The sequence below is a fragment of the Gopherus flavomarginatus genome, chromosome 21 (assembly GCF_025201925.1).
Source record: "Gopherus flavomarginatus isolate rGopFla2 chromosome 21, rGopFla2.mat.asm, whole genome shotgun sequence".
Lineage (NCBI taxonomy): Eukaryota > Metazoa > Chordata > Testudines > Testudinidae > Gopherus > Gopherus flavomarginatus.
This window is the reverse complement of record NC_066637.1, coordinates 6,078,532-6,095,700: the sequence shown is the minus strand read 5'-3', so window position 1 is coordinate 6,095,700 and position 17,169 is coordinate 6,078,532. Positions and strand designations below refer to the sequence as shown.

General features: G+C 40.1%; 1 protein-coding gene across 10 annotated transcripts in view; it reads left to right on the top strand.

Annotated features, from left to right (window-relative positions):
- Positions 1-17,169, top strand: part of PRKCZ (protein kinase C zeta) — a 143,792-nt gene that overhangs the window by 120,958 nt on the left and 5,665 nt on the right. For 9 of the 10 annotated variants that reach the window (XM_050931633.1, XM_050931632.1, XM_050931636.1 and 6 more), the window contains one exon: positions 15,665-15,780. In XM_050931633.1, the coding sequence (XP_050787590.1) occupies positions 15,665-15,780 (116 nt within the window). Of the gene's footprint in view, positions 1-15,664; positions 15,787-17,169 lie in introns of those variants that run through there. The other variant, XM_050931639.1, reaches the window with a different exon arrangement.

Below are 17,169 nucleotides of genomic sequence, written 5' to 3'. Positions count from 1 at the left end.
TCAGTGATTCAATGAGAAGCAAAGTTATTGTGGGAATGAAACTCGAAGGAAGTGAAAAATATAGCCTTGGGAAATAGAGTACATCAAGAGCAGTTTCAGGTAACATGGAAAGTTTGCTTCCAGACAAGTTAAGATAAGAATTCTTAAGAATGTCCACTTCAAAGAAAAAAAGCACTTGGTTTCAATAGGAGTTAGGCGCTTAACCTGCTTAGGTGCATTTTAGCATCGTGCTATGCACCTGTCTGAAACCAAATACCTTTGAAATCTGGCCCAAAGTAAACAATGCAATTGGATAAGGAGGAGAAAAATTACAGCAAGATCTTTGGTTGCAAGGTGCAAATGACACTGATATGCAGTGAGAAGGAACATCTTATTTATGTGTGATGTACATACAAAGGTGCTCTGGTTAAACATTTTTTAAATAGAGCAGTTTGAAGAGTGCTGAGTGGATTAAGAAGTAACTAACCTTTGACTTAAAAGAATAAGGAAAGCCTTTTTAGAAGATGTTGACACAACAATATATCGAATGTTTGTATCTTTAAAAAAAAAAACAACTCAGACAGCGGAGAGGGAGCATAGAGCTGTGATCTGCTTAATGCAGAGCATAACTATCTGTGAAAGTTATTGCTGGGTAGATTGTACTTCAAAGCTTTCTCTTGCTGTGTGTTATGCGCTTACTTCCCAGAAGTTACGAAGAAACAAAACTAAAAAGAAAAATTACCTCAGCAGTCAGGAGAATACATATGTGAAAGCAGGTAGTGCAACAAAGCTAGCTAAGGACAGAGTCAGGAATAACCTAGACGGATTTCATGGAGTTGTAGGGCAGCAAACCTACTGAAATGTTGTCTTTAATAAATTATGTCTTTGCCTCTGTGACTGCAAATAGAGAGGCATAAAAAGATAGATCAGAAAAGACACACGTGGGGGACACAATGTCAGAAAAGATTGTAACTTTCAGAAAGCAAGCTGATTTCAGCCTCAAGTTAGCTCAGCGAATTAGATATACCCCTCCCTGAGATTCCTAAGGAAGCTGATAAAACTGATTCAAATGCATTTTGTGGCAATGGATTCCTCAGTTCCTCAAATTAAAGGCTGCAACACTGCCACCTACTTTTCAAAGTAGACTTTTACTCTTTCATACTCCAGTGGAGGTAATATCCTAAAGATAGAGTTCAATTTTTACTCTTTCAACACCATCTTATATCCATGCAGAATGCTGCTGCAAAAATTATTTTCATAGCCCATCACTTTGATCATGTCTCCCTTCTCTTTGCATCCCTCCACTGTATTAACCTAAACTACCCACCCTCACATTCATGGCATGTTGATTCCCATCTCTGTCATCCACATGTTAAATTTCCAAACAAGTACCTTTGTATTCTCTCCTGTGCCTGCCCCTCACTCTTGGGTGGAGAGCCCCGTAAACATCCACAAACCTAACAGACTTTCTTTCTTCCAAACCTTCCTTAAAACTTTCCTTTTCTGTGATGTCCACAAAAAGTCTAATAGCTAGGCTGCTGGTGTGCTGAGACCACTCGCTATCATACTGACTCATATTGTCACTGTTTCCTTGCACGCCATTCATTGTCTCTTGTTTTATACTTAAATTGTAAGTTCTCTGGGTTAGGGACTGTCTTTTCCTTCTTGTTTGTACAGCACCTAGGACAATGGGGTCCTGGTCCAAGCCTGGGCCTCTTAGATTATGGTAATACAAATAATAAATAATCGTGCTCAGTGATAATCTGCTTAGCTCTAGCAGTATATTCAACTGTTACTATCAAACCAGTGATGGGCGGATGGACATGTGCATGCACACACAGAGTATGGGTCCTTCTTTGGTAAATTTAAAAGAAAATAAAAGGTATTTAGAATCTAAAGGTCAGGAACTGGGTTATAACCATTTTAATAGGTCAAATTTGGGCCCAAACTATGTGACAGCAATTCTTTTAAGTTACAAACCAGTGCACCCTAAATCTCAAGTACTGTAGAAATGTTGTTGCATTCCAGTTGGCATAATTACAGACTTTCATATAACGCATCCCTTACTGCTAAATAATAATACCCTCCCACAATTCCCAAGTATTGTCGTGTGAGCAGTCTTAGTCTGTATATTGATTTCAGAATCAGGTATTTTTATTGCAGGTTCAGTCCTTACTGTAATAACTGCATCAAGACTTTTGCAGCTCTTTCAAAGCACTACAATATATAGGCAAAGCCCTGAAAAAATTAATTGGATATGAAAATCATAATTATTACTGCAACAGAGTACATTGATATGTTAGGATATAGTCTCCTCTCAAAGAGAAGTGAAGTGCTATTAAAATCAGTAAGAGAAGAAAGGATACCCCATTAACTTTTGGGGGGGTGGAGGGGATTCAAGTGCTATGAGAGAACCTTTCAGCCTTGAAAGAACCCTAAACTAAATTAGGACAAATACAACATAAAATGTGTATATTCCTTGTTGATCTCTATAGCTAAATGCTGCATATTCATTGTAATGGTTTCCATTGCTTGACTAAACAAAATGTTTTATTTGGGTATTTTGACATTCATCTCCAAAGAATGTTTTCAACTTGAATTTATAGAGTTATTTTACACTGTCCATTACAAGTCACTAGCTGACTTTTGTTTTACAGCAGAAATAAATTTAACTTTGAAAGGTTAGAAATTTGAGTTGCTCTACTTTTCATCATACAATAAAAACACACAAATCCCCACAATTGTTGTCCTAAAACTGATTTTAAAAGAATCTTAAAATGAAGTCTTGAACCTTTCAGTTTGAATAAACTTCTGTTTTAAGTAGTTAAACCAACATTTTATATGTTGTGCATATATAACAGGTGTCTTGGGGGTGGAGGATTGGTGGGGAATGGTTTGACTAGGGTCTTTTAGCTTAAGACTTCTATGTCTAGTGTCAGAAACCTGAAGTGAGGGAAAACCCTCTCATGAGCATTTCATAACCACAAAAGATGTAGATTCAGATCAGCTTCTAAAACTGGGTAAAAGTTCAGGGGATCCTTAGCATGTCCGAGCCAGATTTCTCGTCCTAAAATCCTACATCCCATTGTTGAGCAAATTATTTGTTTCCGTTTTTCCTTGGATTTACTTTCTGCCTCTATCCCTGTTAAGTTGGGGAAATGCAGCAAACAATACTCAGCCCTGCTGGAGAACCATCATCAGGAAAACACAGAACTTCTCAAGTTGGCTATTTACTGTCATAAAGCTGCCATGAGTGATGGACTCTCTCACTGCACCAGGAAGGAAAATCTTTCTTCCTCACTGTCTGAAAGAAGCCTAACAACATATGTAACCTTGTGTCATAACATTAAATCTAAAGATTCTGAATCTTGTTTAGGTGTCACTTTTGAGGGCTTCAGACACTGGAATTGTTGCCATATAATATTGTGTTAGCGAATTGAGTCATCACACCAGCTCATCATCTTACTGATGTTAAGTAACATCCATCATTTTAATCCTCATATGTCTTGGTTTTAATAGACAATAAAATGTTAAATTGCAGCTAAACAGATGGCTAAATTTTAACTAACATCAATCCTTGTAAAAATGTATTTTATAAAAATTTTGTAATTGCAAGTAGTGGATGATTAATTGGATCCAGATGTGAACACCCTAAAGAAGGAATTTTACACTAGGTGTGAAGTATAACAGAAAGGTGGGTCCCTAATTGAGGTGGTTTGTCAAAAAGTACTGGAGTTATTTTTCATTTAATTGTTAAAGAGTATGCAATTCATGTCTTTATTTGTGCTATCCATTTTTACGGAATTTTATTTTTTGGTGACTTGTAAAACATGGGAGTCAAGTAAACTATATACCTACAGAAGCAGCAAAGAATCGTGGCACCTTATAGACTAACAGACGTCTGTTAGTCTATAAGGTGCCACAGGATTCTTTGCTGCTTTTACAGATCCAGACTAACACGGCTACCCCTCTGATACTAGATACCTACAGTAATATTTTTCGTTAATAGACTCTTACATAGATCCCCAAAGTATTTGGAAAACATGATTCCTCGAGGTGTATGGACACACACCATCATTTTCGTTCCCACTCCCTTATATCTGCCCCAACTCGTTCCATGGTTCTCATCTGTCTTAAACTACTTGTTAACCCAAGGTGCAAATTGCCTTTAGCCACAATGAAGACTGACACCACTGAGAGGAGGCAGGCAGGCTTTTGTGGGCTTGGAGCTGTAGCAAGTGTAACTATGCTTGGCAGGATTCAGTTTCAATCGATAACTATCAATTAGCTGAAATAGGTGTGTTTTCCCCATCACTAACAGTGGGCATGCTTGCAGGGATTGCGTGTCACTAGCCCTGTGCCTATGTAGGGAGCCCTCAGCAGCCCTGCTGTCACATGAGTGAGGGAGAAGGCCCATGACAGTGGTGACACCTGATCCCTGCAGGTCCTAGTGGAGCAGAGCAGAGACCCTTGGCCAGGACTGCAGGGAGGAAGAGGACAAGCTGTGGGGGTGGGGCCATGCTACTACTGAATAGTCCTGCAGCAGTGCAGAGAGCAGTCTGCAGTCCCACTGTCATGGACCCATTGTCTCTCTTTACCCAGCTGGGAGCACCAGGGGTCTGTGCTCTGCCTCGCGAAAACCACAGCCTTTCCCACCACTTGTGCAGGCAGGGGTTGGATGTCACTGGCCCTACAGCCATGCAGGGAACACCCTGCAAATCTGTTGTCATGGGAGTTCCTGCCCAGGATGGCTCCCGCATTACTGGCTGGGGCTGGTGACGCCCAAGTCCTGCAGGCACAAGGTGCTGGGAAGACTAGTCCTGGCTCTGCAAAGCGGAGGCCCTTGGCCAGGACTGTGAGGAGGGAGTGGTCCCTGCTGCTGAATAGCTCTGTTCCCGAGCAGGGGCCCTTCAGCAGCAGGGTGGCTTCCCCCACAGCCCTCCCCTGGGGTTTCTGCTGTGCCCCACCTGTACTCCAGCCTTCCCTGCACCTTGTGCCTTCAGGGATCAGGTGTCACTGGCCCTATGGCTGTGCACCTCTAATGTCACAGACCCAATCACGCTACTGATGGGCCAGGAATGTGAGAGCTTGTCCTGAGGCAGGAACTGTTCAGCAGCAAGGTGGTCTCCCCTGTCCCCAGGGGCACGTCGACCTCCTTTCAGTCCTGGCTGAGGAGTCTCTGTTCTGCAGGGCTATGACAACCACAGCCTCCCTAGCACCATGGTCCATTGGGCCCCTGGGCTGCATCCTGCTCTCTGCATTGCCCTAATCTCAACCCTACTCACCACAGCTGTAAAAATACAAATAGTTAAAAACTGATAAAAATCATCAATTAGAAAAAATAAGTCAGATTCTGCCAATCCAAAGTATAACCTTCCAAAACCAATTACAAGGAAATAATTTAGCCTTTTTCTGAAGTTTATCCTGCAAACTCTCTACCTTCTCTCTTTGCATGCTAAAAACTAGTTGTATCCATCATAGATTAGATTGTTTTCCTAAGGATATTGAATAATGAAATGCGTGCCAAACACATAAAAGGGGCCAAGCCAGATTGATCACTGTATCTGGTGTGTTTTTTCTTTTGAGCAGTAATTGTGTGTGTGATAGGGTCAGGGATAGTGATCATGACAGTGTAGAGGTCAGAGTTAGAAGTAGGCCTATGTGTACCTGCCTCTCCAGATCTGAGAACCAACCCATTCGTATACTACAGGCTATCACATGATAATCCAGCTAACACTGGAGAAACGAGCCACTCATGAAGAACAGGCAAACAAACATGCAGGACAGTTGCGCCGTAAAAGAAGAGGGGATAGGCAACAACCAACATATATACTCTGCAGAGAACTGCAGCTCTTCTAGAACTGAACTGAACTGCTTGCAAGTTAATAGAGGTTGCTGGATTTTTCCGTGTGCCAGGGTCTCAAGCCCCTTTTAGAAACACAGGAATTGTTGTGCTGCATCAGACCAGTGGTCCATCTAATCTAGTACCCTGTATTCAATAGTGCCCAGTTTAGATTAGTGTGAAATGGACTATATGAGAGAGCCTGCTAGTGTCTTCCTAAACACAGGCATCTGCTTGTTGGCTAATCACCTGAAGCATGGACATCTATATAACTTACGGGTTTATATCAAGTGAAATGTCATCAGTATAAAAATGCAAGTTTAGAAACAATTCTGCCAGTCTGTCATTTAATTAATATCATTTATCTTCTCTGTGGATATTTTTCATGAGAACAAACTGGTGTGATTTTTTTCCAGAGTTTTCCAGGTAGTGTCATCAGGTCTCTTCCAAAGAGAGTTTTGAGTACTGATTGTCTATCTGATATTTCTCTAGAGAAATGGTGACCTCCAGTGGCCAGCCAGGCTACTCCAAAGAATGTATCCAACATAGGCAATAACAGCACAGAACAATGATCATACCTGATAGTCTGTTTCTGGCAAAGCCACTATCAGAAGCTTAAGGGGGAAGTAAAAATGGTTCCAAATGCTATGCAGTGTTGCTCATAGGGATTAAGGAATTCCTTCCAGACCTCTGTGGTGATCAGCTTTATGCCCCAAAGCATGACATTTGATGTGTTGATCTTCACACTTGTACCTAAAACATTATAGTCATAAAGTTATCCAGACCCTTTCATAATCCAGCCATAAACAGTTATATCTCTGAGCTCTTTACCAGGAGCATATCTTAGGGGATATCTAAGTAGTGTGTATCCCCTATGTATCAAAAATATACCTCTACTATTCAGAGAAGGCAAGAAGAATTCATTTAGTCAGAATACATTTAACAAACACTCATTCAGAAATAATTTAAGCATTTGTGAACTACATGCCTTGTTAGGCTCATAGGCAGCAGGAAAAATGTATTGTTGAATAATTTCTGAAATCTTTTTGTAAATTATTATCCTCAAGTGGCTTCTCTGGCATTTTGAATAAAGGAGATCCTGTTCCTCAAAATGTTTTGCAGCTAGGCTTTCTTGTCCACTCACAAAGACTTGATTTTACATTAAAAGAAACATCACTATTAGAACTGGCAAAGAATTTCTTTTAGGCAATTGTTAGTTTTATTACATTTATAATAATTATAGTAAACCTAATTTCCCCAGTGAAACTGGACTCCTGAGACCCAGAAGGGATCTATTTTGTGAAATGGTAAATGGCTTACATAGAAGTTCTGAACATCAGCAATATTAAGATTGTAAGCTCTTCAGGGCAAGAACTCTGGGTCCTCTGAGACATCTCACAGAACTTTAACCCCGGGGGCAAAGGTGGTTCTAACCACCTTTGCCCCTTCTCAATTCTGGGCTCCTCCAGGGCTGGAGCAATCCCTGAGGTAACTTAGGCAACTTTTCTTCTGCTGCCAATGAGCAGCAGTGCTGCCCAGAAACTGCAGCTAGACTCCTTCGAAACTGACACCCTTCCAGTCCCAGCCCTGCCACTAGTATATCCCCAATACTGAAATTTGCAAGGGGGTTCTTAGAAAACAGAGAGCAGTTGTATTACTCAGTTAAGAACATAAGAATGGCTATACTGGGTCAGACCAATGGTCCATATAGCCAGTATCCTATCTTCTGACATAGGTTGGTGCCGGATACTTCAGAGGGAATGAATATAACAGGGTAGTTATCAAGTGAACCATCTCCTGTTGTCCAGTCCCAGCTTCTGGCAGTCAGAGCATGCATTTGCATCCATGACTATCTTGGCTAATAGCCATTGATGGACCTAACCTCAATGAGCTTATCTGATTATTTTTGAACCCAGTTATACTTTTGGCCAAAATCCCTTGGCAATGAATTCCACAGGTTGACTGTGTTGTGTGAAGAAGTACTTCCTTATGTTTGTTTTAAACATGCTGCTGATTTAATTTCATTGGGTGACCCCTGATTCGTGTGTTATGTGAAGAGGTACAGAAATGGCCACACCATTTTTGATTTTACAGACCTCTGATATCCCCCTTCAGCCATCTCTTTTCTAAGCTGAACAGTCCCATTTTTTTAATTGACTCCTCATATGAAAGCTGTTCCATACCCCTGATCATTTGTCTCCCCTTTCTGTACCTTTTCCAATTCTAATATGTCTCTTTTGAGATGGGGCGACCCAGACCTGCACACAGTATTGAAGGAGTGGGCATACCATAGAGATTCTCCCTAGGCCAGATCCAGGGCTTTGTCTTCCCAACCCCTTAACCCAGTGTGTAGGGCTGAGAGAATCTCACCCTGTGTCTTCCTGTATATCTTTACAGAGCCTAGCACAGTGGGGCTGATCTGGTTTAAGGTGATGGGTGTTACCATGGTACACCTCTACCTCGATATAATGCTGTCCTCGGGAGCCAAAAAATCTTACCACTTTATAGGTGAAACCGCATTATATTGAACTTGCTTTGATCCACCAGAGTGCGCCGCCCCGCTCCCCCAGAGCACCGATTTACTGCGTTATGTCCGAATTCATGTTATATTGATTTGCGTTATATCGCAGTAGAGGTGTATGTATCGACTGATTTTTTTTTTTAATGATATTTTTGTAAATATTCTTATCTCCTCATCATGGTGTCTGAGTGTCAGAACCCTTGCTTTATCCACCCTGTTTTCTTCTGTGCTTCCAAGAAAAGGGCAGGATTTTAATTCAGACATGTTAAATAGGAAAACCTTTATTTAAAAACCTTGGCATGCAAAACACTATGGAAAGCAGCTTCTAAGCAACATGCTGAAAATAGAGATGCTGACTAAACTATTACAAACTTTACTGAAAAAAAAGATGTTGGAGAGTGCACTGGGGGACCAGCTCCCAGAAGTAGAGTTCTCATGTACTTGTGTATGTGTTGCCTTACCATATCTCAATAGCTTTCCTGCCCTTTTCCACAATTGGCCAGGTAATGATTTTGAATGCACGTTTAGACTCCAGTTCTTCAGTTAAGTCTACACAAGCAAAGTCCTGGTTGGTAGACCAGTGGAGCATCATGTGGATGCCAGGGACCTCCTGTGCAAACATACATTATGGAGGTAAAATGTTAGCTTGTAATTTGTCATTAAGTAGAAGAGCTCTAAAAACATGCAACCAACACGTCAAATCTGTAGTTTATAATCTGCACAAAAATTGGGAGTCCATGTCTCTCCTGGCCGTCAGGAAAGATTGAATAGCAGATGCTGTAATGAGTCTTGGGTGACCAGATGAGAGGGAGAAAATATCGGGACACATGGGGGGGGGTCCCACTGGTGGGGAGGAAAAAAAAAGCAGTGCGCTTTAATTTTGTTTTTGAGAGAAGTATCCACATTCCACAGAAAATTTGTCAAAAATACAACTGCGCAAAACCAGAAAATGTATTATCTGAAAAAATTTGATTTAAAGTGTTGCCTCCTTGTGGTTGACGTTTAGTGTCCATCTCTGCCATTCTTCTCTCTGGGTTGGGTATTCTCAGCTGAACTACATCTCCATAATGGACTCCAGTCAGACTCATGCATCATGGCGACTCAGCAAAAGGGAAGACCATGATGCAACATGGGAAGTAGTCTGTCTAGGGAGCCCTGCCCATAGAGTAGAATGGGGTCTTAAGGGACTGGAGCTACAATTCCCATGAGGCACCACAGCAGTATATCTGAATAGAACAGTGGTTCTCAAACTTTTTTTTTCATGGACCACTTGAAAATTGCTGAGGGTCTCGGTGGACGACTTAATGATCTTTCCAAATGTTTGTACTGTTAGCTAACTATTGTAAAGCACTTTGGATAAAAGCGCCATAAAAAAAAACCTTAATAATAATTACATTTTTTGTTCTACAAATAAAAGCACACAACTTGTATTTTATCATCAGTAGTCTTACCTTTCTAATGTGATGGATGTGCCCTCTCTCTCCCACCACTGCCGCAAACCCCGAGCTGAGGCTGGGAAGGAGGGGGGGGCCTCTCCCTCTCTCCCCCACCACAGCAGCCACAGAGCTGAGGCTGGGAAGGAGGGACATCTCTCTCTGGCAGCCGCAGCCCTGGAGTTGGGGAAAGTCACCTCTTTCTCTGGCTGCTACAGCCCTGCATATCCCAGATTCCCACCACCTCCTCTTCTCACCCCACTGCCCCCTCCCACCTACCCCTTATTCCCCCAAAGGCCACCACCTCATCTTACATGTGCTTTTTCTCCAGGGTCCAGGCACCTAATTAGTAGAGCCGTGCCTGTGCGACTCCACTAATTAGGTGGGAGGCCCTTCATTCTTTTCTGTGCGGCCGCCCAGGCATGCACCTGATAGGGGACTATCCGCGGACCACCTGAATGGAGCTCCTGGACCATAAGTTTGAGAACTTCTGGAATAGAAAATGTTGGAGGTTTGGTAAAATATTTTCCACTTTCCACCAAGTTAGAACTTTCTACATGAATCCCCATCCCCCAACAGCTGTAACATGCATCACTGTAGCATTTGGACCCAGTCCTTCAAACCTCGTTGGGCAGGGTGCTCGCAATTGGGAGTTAGTCTCACTGATGTAAATTGGACTACTCCCAGTAGTTAATTTTGTAGGATTGGGCCTTTCATAATTCTTTTAACTGAACCATGGCCAGTGGGAAAATGTTTGAATTACTTTTATTCATGGTTAGAAAAGACCTGCCATTTAAAATGGGCCAAACCTACTTTGTCTTTTACTGTATTGATTTGTATTTTTCTTGCAAAGCTGTTTCCAGTTATCTTTTTTGTGATTCTCTCACTTGTACTAATAGTCCTCGTGAACTCTAGAACTATGCTTCGGAAAAAAATGTCAAGGCCATATGAATGTAATAAGCTGGTATTCTTTTATGGTGTCTTGTGATGTATATAATTGAGTTTGCAAATGTGAATAAGTTTGTAACTAGTAAATAGAATAGTCTTGAAAAAATTTGGGTTAAAATTAATTTAATGGAAATGTCTGTATAATTTGAAGCCTTACTAATTTAAAGAGCTGATATTCAGAGCTATTAATTACTAAACTGAACATTGACTCATCTTTCACCCAGGGTGTATTGGGCTTATTTTTCTGAAAAAGCATCTTTATAATAAATATAGCTAGTGTTTGGTTTGTGGATATTTGTTTTGAGACTGTGCCTGCCAAGTTGTACTTTAATTTTTGCTATTGTATTTTCTGAGTTTTGTCTGTTGGGATATAAAACAGACTTATTTGAAGTTGGGAAGACAACCAAATACATTATTCTGTATTGGCTTCAGCTAGTTGTGATTCTTTTGAATCAGGTGAAGACTGCATTTGAAGGTGTGCTTTTATTTTGAATCTTTTATCAGAGCAGCCTACAGATTTTTTAAAATAATCATTTAAAAATACATCTGGAATTGAAGTCAAAAGCATAGGCATTGTTATTGGAATTCACAGTTGCTCACTTCTTTGAATCCAGCCCCAGAATCAGAAGTCATTACATATTTGAGATCTGTAATAGAATGGTAGACTCAGACCATTCCCTAATGGACAGGAGTCCACAGCATCTTTGACTCCTGGCAACTTAATTCGTAGGCTCCGCAGAGAAGAAACTTAACTCTTCCTTTTCTTCGAATTCTCTCTCCACATCAGGACTGGGGCATACATAGGCAGTGTGGTGTGGAAAGAAGATTGTGCTAACACTTCTTGTGATGTACTTGTTGAGTAGAGAGAGGACTTCAGTTACCAGTGCTGCAAATCTGACACCTTCCATGAACACTACAAATACATTTACCATTTCCATATCGCATCCATCATCATAGGGGGAAAGGATTGTATTTCCAGTGGAGTTCATCAAGATGTTTCTCAGCTGATTTATTTACCAATATGAAAAAGCTATTTTGTGAGTTCAGGACAGAGGGAAATGATATATATGGTTTAAATTAGATTTTTGTCTGCTCAGTCCTACTTGTTATCTAATGAATACTAGCTGTAAACATTAGAAAATAACCCACTGGGGAAAAAAACAGTACAAAGTCAAATTATATTTCCTGTTGGGAATATCACATTAGCCATTTTCTATAGGTATTTTGAAAATTCTTATATTAAGCTAAATGAGCGTTTCTGCATTGAGATGTAGTGTCTGGCACATCTGTGTTGTCCCTTTTAAATCTAAATCTGATTGCAAAAATCTAATTCTCAGTAGCTTGCAACTTGTTATCATAATAGTCACATTCTCAAGCTAATTCCTTTTATATTTAAATGTATAGCACTTTCTTGTTAGGTTTTAGTGAGTACAGAAAGATTCATATTCTTCCTATTCAGTGAACCAATAAGATTTCTTTCCTTTAAATATGTTTAAAATGCATTTTGTTCCCTACATTGTCTCCCAGCCTGCCCATAAACACTGTTACTTTTCTAATTTCTTTTGTTGTGGTCATGAGCATACTTCTCATTTGCACCCAGATACCATAGTCACAACTGAGACACTAGAAAAAATGTGCCTTATTGTTAGCTACACCACTTGTCTTAGGCCCCCAATTTACTTCCTATCACACACAAACCTGTTGGTTATCCTTCTGTTTCCGTCGGATACTTACTGTAGCATCAGACTCCTAGCATCAAAAATACAGAAGATAACATTTTTTATAAAGGCAAATTTGTCCACGTTCAAGAAAAGGGAGTCTTACATAATTTCAAGCGTCTTTGCTATTTCATGTTGAGCCTTGTTTGTGGATTCTTATTTCACATTAGGCCCCATAGCATGTTGAGAACTGTGCTCATTAATACAAGGTCAAGCATCTTTCTATAGAGCATGAACAAGCCCACAGAAGAGACCTAACTAACAGCATGCTGAGTACTTGAGTGTTATAATCTTGTCTGAAGAAAGTGCTCTGAATTTTTGTACTTTCCGGAAGATGTTTTATACATTAGCTGTTCCACTTGTTTATGTTTGGTACAATGTCACTACACACTGAGTTCTTTTGTATTTAAATTCCTGCCTGTGAGGTTGCTAAGCAATGTTGTTTTCTCCTGCTCGTTCTTTCAAAATATAGTGTTTTCTGGTAGATGATGGAGTTTGTGGGAGGGAACAAGGGGTAGAAGAGAGAGATGAGTTGGTTGTTGCACAATATGATTGGTGCAAGAACTAGATTGAATATTCACAGTAATATAAACAAAGGTTGGAAAGAGGCAGCCAATGCCACTTTGCCTCTAGTCTAGTGCATATAAGCATCCACCAAAATAACATATTGCACTCGGGTTTCTTTGTTTTGTCTTTTCTCTCATGAAGCAGAGGAAAGCTTTCCTGGTACTGTCTGGACACTTTCTGCATTAGGATGCAATATGAAATTCCAAGTCATGATCAGGAGAGTTCAGATAAAAAATGTAAGCAGTGTATAATTATCTTCAAAAACCATGAAAGTACAAGTCCAATATAATACTAACCAATCAAATGACAGTGATTTCTTGTCAGCCCTAACAAAGTTCTGTCACTTTACTATAGCATAATGTACTTCATAATCTTGTTAACCGTGGAGCTGTGTAACATGGTGGAGGCATAAAGGCAATAACAGTAATACTACTTGTGGCCGATGTTAAAATGTGTCTTAACTGGCAAGAACAAACAGCTCAAAATAAGTGGGCATTGGTTGGCTGCTTGATCTAAATGTATTATTACTCCAGCAGCCAATGAGAGCATGGATCAGTTGAATCCTTTCATTAGCTTACAGAGCTTTGAACTCATCCCTGTGGTTTCCCATTGATTGCTCCCAAGCTGAAAATGTGGCCCTATTATAAGTCTTTTTGAACTGCTACCAGTAGGGATTTAAATGGATTGCCTCATTATACCCGTCGGTAGCTCCTTTCTCACCCAGGTATGAGAGAAACTAGAGAGTCTGGTAACTCTGGAGCCTAGCAAAGATGTGTCTTAAACTCTTTCATAATTTTGTGGTTTTAGCACAACTAGTAGTTCCAAGTCAGAAAAGGCTCTTAATCGCTCTAAAAGGCTTTGTTTACAAGTAAGGATTGAAATCCCTTGGCAGAATTGGAGAGAGAAGGTGGATGAGGTAATATCTTTGGGCTGGTCCACACTACGGGGGGAAATCGATCTTAGATACGCAACTTCAGCTACGTGAATAACGTAGCTGAAGTCGAATATCTAAGATCGGATTACTCACCCGTCCTCACCGCACGGGATCGATGTTCGCGGCTCTCCCTGTCGATTCTGCAACTCCGTTGGGGTTGATGGAGTTCCGGAATCGATATAAGCACGCTCGGGGATCGATATATCGCGTCTAGATGAGATGCGATATATCGATCCCCAAGCAATTGATTTTAACTCGCCGGACGTAGCCTTTGATTCGACCAAAGTTCTGTTGGTGAGAGAGACAAGCTTGACAGAACTGAGCATTGTCAGCTAACACAGCTTCTGACTGTCAGTGTAAATGTTACCTTGACTTACACAATAATCAGTTTCACCCCTAAATAATAAAAGAAAAATGTAAGCTTGGAAACATCAGAGGAGATATCATGGTTTTTTAAAAGGAAGGCTAACTATTTGTAATGTGTCCTGGAAAAAAATATACGTTTCTGCTTCTAGTCTTGTGCACCTATGAAATGTGGTTAGACAAGACGAGCACTTGAGTCATGCAGAATGCTAGCCAAAACCATGCAAAAGGTTGCTTGGCACTGGATTTCATAAGACTCAAAACCCTGGCAATGTTCCTTAAAAGGTTGCTACAGGTCATAAGCATGGGCCCAGATTCAAACATTAGCTGCTTGAAACATAGGTGAACCTTGGCAATTTCAGCAGAATTTCATTTTGAACTTTTGAGTTTATACTTGAAATCCAAAGTGAAACTTGCATGATGGGGCCCTGATCCCCAATAACCAAAACTGAATAAAACATTAGCACGAACCACCCTTGTGAAGTAAAACTGCTGGTTTGTCCATGGTTTAGTGAACGCCGGTGCAGAAGATACCTGTGCATTGCTTAATTAACGTAGAGTGTTGTTTTCTTTACATAGTAAAGATGTTAGCTGCTTTTGACATTTTAGTGCTCAGATGCAATTGCTTTCAGTGAATACTATTACAGTAGCAGCATCTCCTCCATCACAGCTGGCTATTGGTGCAGGTGTTAGCGGAGACAGCTTATGGTTTTGCTCTGTTCTGGAATTAGGTTGGCAGACAAACAGGTCTGGTTAAATTAACTTGACTGTTGGTGTGTATGGTCTAGCTGCAGCTCACATCTTCTAAAGGGTCATCTTTGAAACATGACAAAGGCACTTTACAGGCACATTTAAGAGGAAAAAGTGAGTGTTTGGGGAAGTGTCTTGGCTTGAACTTAGAACAGACTGAAGGTCTCTGAGAGGCATGTCCAGTTTATAAACAGTTTTGATACCAAGTATATGTAATTAAATGTTACATTAGTTTGTGTTGCACTCTGGCTTTATTTAGAGGCCATGTTTGTTCTTAGATCAGGCATGTTGAGAAATATTTGTGGAAATTGCTTTCTATCTCTTTTTAAACTTAAAAGTTCAGTATCTTCTAATTTTTCTCAAATATTTGTTTTTGAAACCACAAAAGAGGAATAAACAGAATGAACATATCATTTAATGTGAAAATCTTTTAAATGCATAATAATATTCAGTGTTTGTCTCTTTCATCAATATTGGATGTGTTAAGTATGGCTTTAGTGTTTCATAGTGTGTATATATAGAGAGCAGGTGTAAGTTTTCTGAGAAAATTTAGTAAATATTCAATATTTGATTTTTTTTTTTTTCCTTTCCCCACTTTATTATTCTCAGCTGGAAAAGAAGCAGGCGACCCCTCCATTTCAGCCTCAGATCACAGACGATTATGGTTTGGATAACTTTGATACACAGTTCACCAGCGAACCTGTGCAGCTAACCCCAGATGATGAGTATGTTTTTAATACAATTAAACAAATATGCATCCAGAAATGTGTATATTTGAATATGAAGTTGTTGTAATGTTACTAAGAGAGAGTTAGTTAATATCTAAAAATGGAACAAAAATGTTGAAGTTAAAGATACTAATGTAAATTCAAGAAATGCATAAGTTAAAGTTCTCATAGTAACATTTAGACATCCACATAATACATACTGTATATTTCAGAATACATCTAACAGCCTTATGAATAATCAAAAGTGTATATATTGCCGTTGTTGACTGTCAACAGCGTACTTGGTGCTGTAGAAACAGCTAAGAACGTATATCTGCCCCAAGAGGCTTACTCTTTTTTGTATGGAGACAAAACAATTTAGAGAGACAATGCATCAAGGGCCAGTATGAATTTGACATAATAGAGGACTCTCGCAGAGGGCATTATTGAAAGTCTTTGCTGGAAAAGAAAGCTTTGAATGAGAAGGGATTTGAAGGTCAAGAGGCCTGTTGCTTGGTGCAAGAGGAGGAGGAAACTGTTCTGAGTATAAGGCAAAGATGAAGACAAGATATAAATGTTGTGCTTAGGAGGAAAACTTGGAAGTAGTGACACGATGAGAGCCAATATCATATGGACAGGTTCAGGGTCTGGTGGGCCTTGAAAGTCAGCCTCAGACGCTTGAACTCATTTTAGAAAAATAAGGGGAAGCTATGTATGCAACGTGAGGAAAACGTCAGTGAGACGCATGAATTTTGTCATGTTGTCTGTAAAGTGCCTAACATATGTCTCACACTGAATGAATAGTAAGGGAGGGGAGGATGTCACTACCATGTTGCTTGTGACAAGGGTGGATAGCCTCCCCGGCCTCTCTTATTTTTTTTTATATTTATTTGCTGGTTGGTTGATTTTGCTGGCTAGCCCAGTACAGAATGTTTTTGATAAGGATAGGTCACCTCCTAGTATTTTTCTGCAGGCAGCTACTCCAATCCTTCTGCATGATGTCCAATTGGGAAGCAATGCAAAGTGAATTTATTCATCCTTTTCTCTTTCTCTTGCACAGTTTCTCTTTCAAGGCTATTACATATGGCACTACTGTTAAATGTTTGTTAGAATTTTATCTTTTAAGGACTCAGTTTATTGGCTCTGCTGCTTGAGGAAATGGCACAGTAGAGCTATGTTACATGCTCAGCAGGACTATTTATACACTGACATTTTTTTAAGTACTGCTTTGGCATTCTCCTACCATTGGGGTGAGAGAGAGTCTATTCAGAAATACAAAAGAAGCAAGACTTTCCTTATTCAAACCCAGAATTTTAAAATGGAAACTAAAACATTGACCTGGAGACTTTGTGTTTATTTGAAATTAAACTAGGCTCAGTTACCTTGGAGTTGGTGAAATTAGGCTCA